Here is a 6,000-nt window from a genome sequence, read left to right as displayed (position 1 = left end):
CCAAGCTTTTCAAGATGTTTTCAGTAAGCATGGGGCAGACACCTTGCCTCCGCATCGTACTTGGGATTGTCCCATTGAGCTAGTACCCGGTAAGACTCCTCCCCGAGGTCGAATTTACCCTCTCTCACTTCCCGAGACACAGGCCATGTCAGAGTATATCCGGGAGAACTTGGAGAAAGGGTTCATCAGGTCTTCTACATCTCCGGCCGGAGTGGGGTTTTTCTTCATCAAAAAGAAGGATGGGGGTTGCGGCCCTGTATTGACTATAGAGGTCTCAATGACATAACAGTTAAGAACAGATATCCGTTACCTCTGATTCCAGAACTGTTCGACCGTGTTAAAGGAGCTACTGTATTTACAAAGTTGGACTTACGGGGGGCCTACAATCTTATACGTATTCGCCCAGGGGACGAATGGAAGACGGCATTTAATACCCGCGACGGCCATTACAAACACCTGGTAATGCCTTTTGGCCTATGTAACACCCCAGCCGTCTTTCAAGAGTTCGTTAACGAAATCTTCAGAGATCTTCTCTATGACTGCTTGGTAGTGTATCTGGATGACATCCTCATTTTTTCTAGGGATCTGAAGACTCATCGGGAACAAGTCAAAGAAGTGTTAACTCGTTTACGAAGGAATCAGTTATTCTGTAAGTTAGAGAAGTGCACCTTTGAAGTACCCATGATTCCATTCCTCGGTTAAATTTTTTCATGGCAGAGGTTACAGATTGACCCCGCTAAAGTCCAGGCGATTCAGGATTGGGCACTTCCAGCTACCCTTAAAGGAATTCAACATTTCCTGGGGTTTGCTAACTTCCACCGAAGATTCATTCAAAATTATTCTTCTGTCATAGCTCCTATAACCGCATTAACTAGGAAGGGAGCCGATCCTGCCAAGTGGTCTCAGGAGGCTTTGGAAGCTTTTTCAACTTTAAAGAAGGCCTTCACGACTGCTCCAGTTCTTCGACAACCCGATCTCAGCCGTCCGTTCTTGGTGGAGGTTGATGCCTCTACTGTAGGAGTAGGAGCAGTATTATCCCAGCTTTTTGAGGACAAGAAGGTCAATCCTTGTGCGTTCTTCTCATGTAGATTCTCCCCCACTGAACAGAATTGCGCTATTGGGGAACAGGAATTACTGGCAATTAAGTTGGCCTTTGAGGAGTGGAGGTATTTGTTGGAGGGAGCTCAGCATCCAATTTCAGCGACCACGGATCACAAGAACCTCCTGTATCTACAGTCAGCCTGATGTCTGAACCCACGCCAAGCAAGATGGGAACTCTTCTTTACCCATTTTCATTTTAAATTCAGTTACTGACCAGGTTCCCCCAACAAAAAGGCAGATGCATTATCTCGCTCCTGATAAAGGTAACCCCAGGAAAGGGCACCCCTCACTTATCCAAGTTCAAGCACGCATTCAGTCAGTCAGCATCAGGTTCATACACGGCTGCAGCCAGTGACCAGTCAACAAATAACCTTTGAAATAACTAGCCACGTGTGTTTAGTGAGGAATAACAGAGCAGAGCTGCTTTATTTCCTGAAAGCATTACATTATAAAGAGATACATATTTGCATACAGTGTCGTAGTTTCCTTACACAAAGCGTAATCCTATTAGTTAACGATCTCTTTAATTCTATTGGTTTACATACTTTTCTTATCCTATTGGTTAATAAACTCCTATCTTCTTAGTAAAGGCTATAATTTCTATATGTGGTTTTATGTGGGGCAACTGGGGACTTTTGCTAAGCTCATAACCTACATATGTCTGGTTATGTTTTCACACCTGCTATACCGCAAACTGACAAATAGCTTTTGAAGCCTCCACGTCTAGCTGCTGACATTATATTTCTGCAAGGAAAGCATATCTTAGATAAAGGTCATAACTTCACAATATGAGTTCAAACAAAGTACAGTGCCTCGTACTTTTTCCTGTGTCAGCTCTAAGCTGAAAACAATTTGAAAGAGATTATCAGATGTCAAACAAAATGGAGTCTTATGAACAAATATGGCTTCCATCTTTATCAACTTCCCCTCTTTGTTTCTAATTTTTACTTTTATGCTACCCTTCCTTTACCTGGTCATTGATTCTATAGGGGCACCTACTTTCACGACTGGTGTACCATAAGGGCACTCCAGGCGTGGGCTAGTCCATTGAACACCCCTATGCTCAGGCAGAACCAATGTTCCCTATCGTCTTATTCCTAACCACAAGAGAAAGTGCACAAAGGAGAAGCGTTTTCTCAAGATGAAATCATTATAATGTTCATAGTCCTTGAAAATGTTTATAACTTCTTATTGTGATAGCAATGTTCCTTTAGATCACGTCATCATAGCAATAGGGACAGCTGGAAGCTTCTGTGTATCTGGTGTGGCAGGTATCACAGTAGAATAAAGTGGAGTTGTATATGGTGGTGTCTCCCAGAAGTTCCAGATAAATTGGTTGAGATTTTCCAGTTTCAGAAACACCTCGGACAGAAAAAGATCTTTGTGTAAGTATCTTTTGTATTATCCACATAATAATATTTACAACAATGTATATTACTAATAGCAAAGCAAGCATCTTGGCAATAATGGACAATATTCCTGCTATCCATCCTCCTATGCCGTGGAACCAGTTGTTTGGATTTAACCAGGAAAGCCAAGAAAAGTATGAGTCTGGAATTACACTGGTGTAGTTATGGGTAATAGCGAACTGATTTTTCAACTGTATAACTTCATTCATCTTTTCATCAATAATATCTTCTGGGTTAGTATCATTAGTTATATAAGTACAACACTTAACTCCATATACAGTTTGTAACGTGACACAATAGCCTGCAGAAACTGCTATAAAGTAATCCAAAATCATGCGGTGCTGAATAAGCTCTGTTCGGACAGCTTGGAGCTCATGTCCAATATATCTAAAGGTACTATCATATATTTCAGTGATATTGTCAATTATATCCCCCAAGGCCAGGATCATTTTCTGATTTGCAGTGGATCCCCAAGTACCAAATGTAATTATGTTTCCAAAACCCAATCCCAGTTTGTAGCCTGTACTTAAGGTAAAGAGATGCTTATATTTCTTGCTTATTGTCTTGACTTCACGTTTGGTCAGTCTCTGGCCTGGGGGTGTCACCTTGGATGTAAATTGTTCTTTCATATCCTCATGATCTAATGTAACTACATCAGGAATGAGTGTACCTATAAAACATATTCCAAAAGCATTGTATGATAACCATTTATAAGCCCGTCTACCACAAATGTAATAGATCCCACTAGGTAAAGTGTATGGCTCATCCCATAATGTATATATTATTTGCTTCGTCAAAGAGTTCACAAGAATATTCCTCTCCTGGTTTCCTGTCATGCAATCGGTCCAATGTTTCAGAGACATTTAACCCTACCATTTCTGCTATTATGGCCCAAAAATGTTTTGTATTATCTATATCTAATATATGTGTACAGCCTGTGGTGACCCCCCAAAATTTTATTCCAGTAAGATCAGTCCCTTCATCAGGTTCCCATCCTGCCCATCGTTTGGCTGTTTCTTCTCCTACAGATTTATTTATACACACTACCTGTTGTTCTTTAGTAAAATGATAACTTTTTACTATTAAAGCTGGAGCTTTGGTCATATCATAAGGGGGTGCAGTGTGTTCTCCACAACCACAATTTTTGACCATGTCATATGTGATGGGCACTGGGACAAATCCTACATTTCCTTGTCCTCTTGGGACGTGACTGCAAATCCAACAGTCTGAAAGGTTTGCACCTTTACCCAGTAATGTATGGTAGGTATCGAGAGGGTGTTTATGTACCGTGTGTGAGGGGTCACCCTTGCACCACTCCTCGCATGTTGCCTCTGGATTAGGCCCACAATACCTACAAATACACTCTTCTACTGCTGTCTTTTGCTTACAGTTGTTCCTTATTGTACCCACTGATCTGCGTCTTCTAGGTTTATATGCATTTACTGGAGTATTTGGTGAAGTCATAACAGTAGACATTTCTGATAAAATAGGGAAGATTAATGATTCATTTATATTTCCCTTTGTGTCATTACCCTTGGTATGGTTACCACTTATGGCCCTGTCACGTGACTCTTCATAATAGTATGGGTTGAATATTAGTGACCATATAAGGACAACCATGCCAACCATAATAGCTGAATATCACATTATACATGCCCACAGACACATGTCTGGTCTGGGGCTTATGAGATGATATCTGTACATTCTGATTGTGTATCGTGATTGGATAATACTTCCTTTGTCACTTTCTTGCAATGTGATGCATGTACCCACGAATCCCTTCCACACAATTTGACCGACATGGCTGTCGTCAACAGGACTTGGAATGGACCATCAAATCTGGGTTTTAGAGACTTTCTTACGTGTTTCTTAGTGTCCACCCAATCACCTCGCTTCAGTTTATGCGTTTCCTGTGACCTGTTAGGATCTGGAATAGAACCAAAAACGTTGTCGTGCATTTTGGTTAGTTGCTGTTGTATATGTATTACATACTGAGCTAAGTCACCATGCTTATGTTGCAGTTGTTGAGGAAAATAACAACCTGTCCTAGCTGCAGTACCAAAAAGGATTTCATACGATGTTAATCCATGCTTTCCACTGGGAGTATTTCTAACTGAGAAAAGAGCTATGGGCAAGCATTCTAACCATGTTTTACTTGTTTCTGCCACTAATTTCTGTAGCTTCAATTTTAGGGTATAGTTCGTCCTTTCCACGTGACCACTGCTTTGTGGATGATAAGCCGTGTGGAAGGCCTGGGTAACCCCTAAATCAGATAAAATTTTGCCCAATATCTCTCCTGTAAAATGAGTACCTCTGTCACTTTCAATAACTTCAGGTATTCCAAACCTGCGTATTACTTCTTGCATTAACTTCTTTGCAACTGTCTTAGCATTTGCTGCCCTGCAAGGCCAAGCTTCGACCCAATTTGAGAATAGGTCTTTGCACACAAGTACATTTTCATACCCAGAACATTTAGGTAACTGGATAAAGTCTATTTGTAATCTCTGAAAGGGGTAGCAAGTTTGTGGGGTACTTTTTGCTTGTACCTTCACAACCTTTCCTGGGTTATGTAAAGCACAAGTTACACACCCTGCAACATAAGCCTGTGCTGCTTGTGTGAAACCTGGTGCTACCCAATGCTGGTTTAAAATCCTCACCATTGCATCTCTGGATTGGTGCGTTTTTCCATGCAATATTTGTGCTAAGACTGGGTAAAGTGAGCATGGTAAACAGAGACGGTTTTCCACCATCCATCTGTCACCGTGTATTCGCCCACCTAATTTTTCCCAATCCTTTTTCTCCTTGCCTAAGGCCTGTGCTTGTAATTTGCACAATAACTGTAAGTCTAATGACTCTGGTGTGACAGTTAACTTCACCTGAGTGTCTGGCAGAGGCTGGACTGCTGCAGCTTTTGCTGCCTGATCAGCTAGAGCGTTTCCTCTGACCTCTGCAGTATCCTCTTTAGTGTGCGCTTTGACCTTTATGACTGCTAATTTCTTTGGCAATTGAAAGGCAGCAAATAATGCCCTAATACAGTCTGCATGTTTTATTGGTTTTCCTGAAGAACCTATAAAATCTCTGCTCTTCCAGATAACTGCATAGTTATGGGCAATACCAAAGCAGTACCTTGAATCTGTATAAACGTTAACTGTTTGACCTTCAGCATAAATACAGGCTGCTATCAGTGCCCTAAGTTCTGCCTCCTGAGCTGAACTACCTGGTGGCAAGGGTTCCTGTATTATTATGTCTGTTTCTGTGGTAACTGCAAAACCTGTATGCGGTTCCCCATCCACATAGTACCTGGAGCCATCCACAAATAAATGTAAATCTGCATTTAGTAGATGATGTTCCTGTATGTCTGGTGTACTTGCGGTTTCAAGATTCATTAACTCTATACAATCATGTTCTTGATCGTGTGTAGAAACTGAAAAATTTGTTTGGTTTTCTGTGCCTGTCATTTGATCATCACTCGCACCATTCCCCTCTTTTG

At 41.3% G+C, this 6,000-nt stretch overlaps 1 protein-coding gene across 9 annotated transcripts in view; it reads right to left on the bottom strand.

The window, feature by feature from the left end:
- Window positions 1–1,496: 1,496 nt before the first annotated feature.
- Window positions 1,497–6,000, bottom strand: part of LOC135055219 (syncytin-1-like) — a 113,773-nt gene continuing 109,269 nt past the window's right edge. For all 9 annotated transcript variants that reach the window (XM_063959016.1, XM_063959017.1, XM_063959011.1 and 6 more), the window contains one exon: window positions 1,497–4,437. In XM_063959016.1, the coding sequence (XP_063815086.1) occupies window positions 2,312–3,373 (1,062 nt within the window). In that variant the 5' untranslated portion in view covers window positions 3,374–4,437 and the 3' untranslated portion in view covers window positions 1,497–2,311. The remainder of the gene's footprint in view (window positions 4,438–6,000) is intronic.

Source organism: Pseudophryne corroboree, chromosome 3 (assembly GCF_028390025.1).
Source record: "Pseudophryne corroboree isolate aPseCor3 chromosome 3, aPseCor3.hap2, whole genome shotgun sequence".
In the NCBI taxonomy this organism is placed as follows: Eukaryota; Metazoa; Chordata; class Amphibia; order Anura; family Myobatrachidae; genus Pseudophryne; species Pseudophryne corroboree.
The sequence above is the reverse complement of the archived record's forward strand: the minus strand, read 5'-3'. Positions and strand labels throughout refer to the sequence as shown.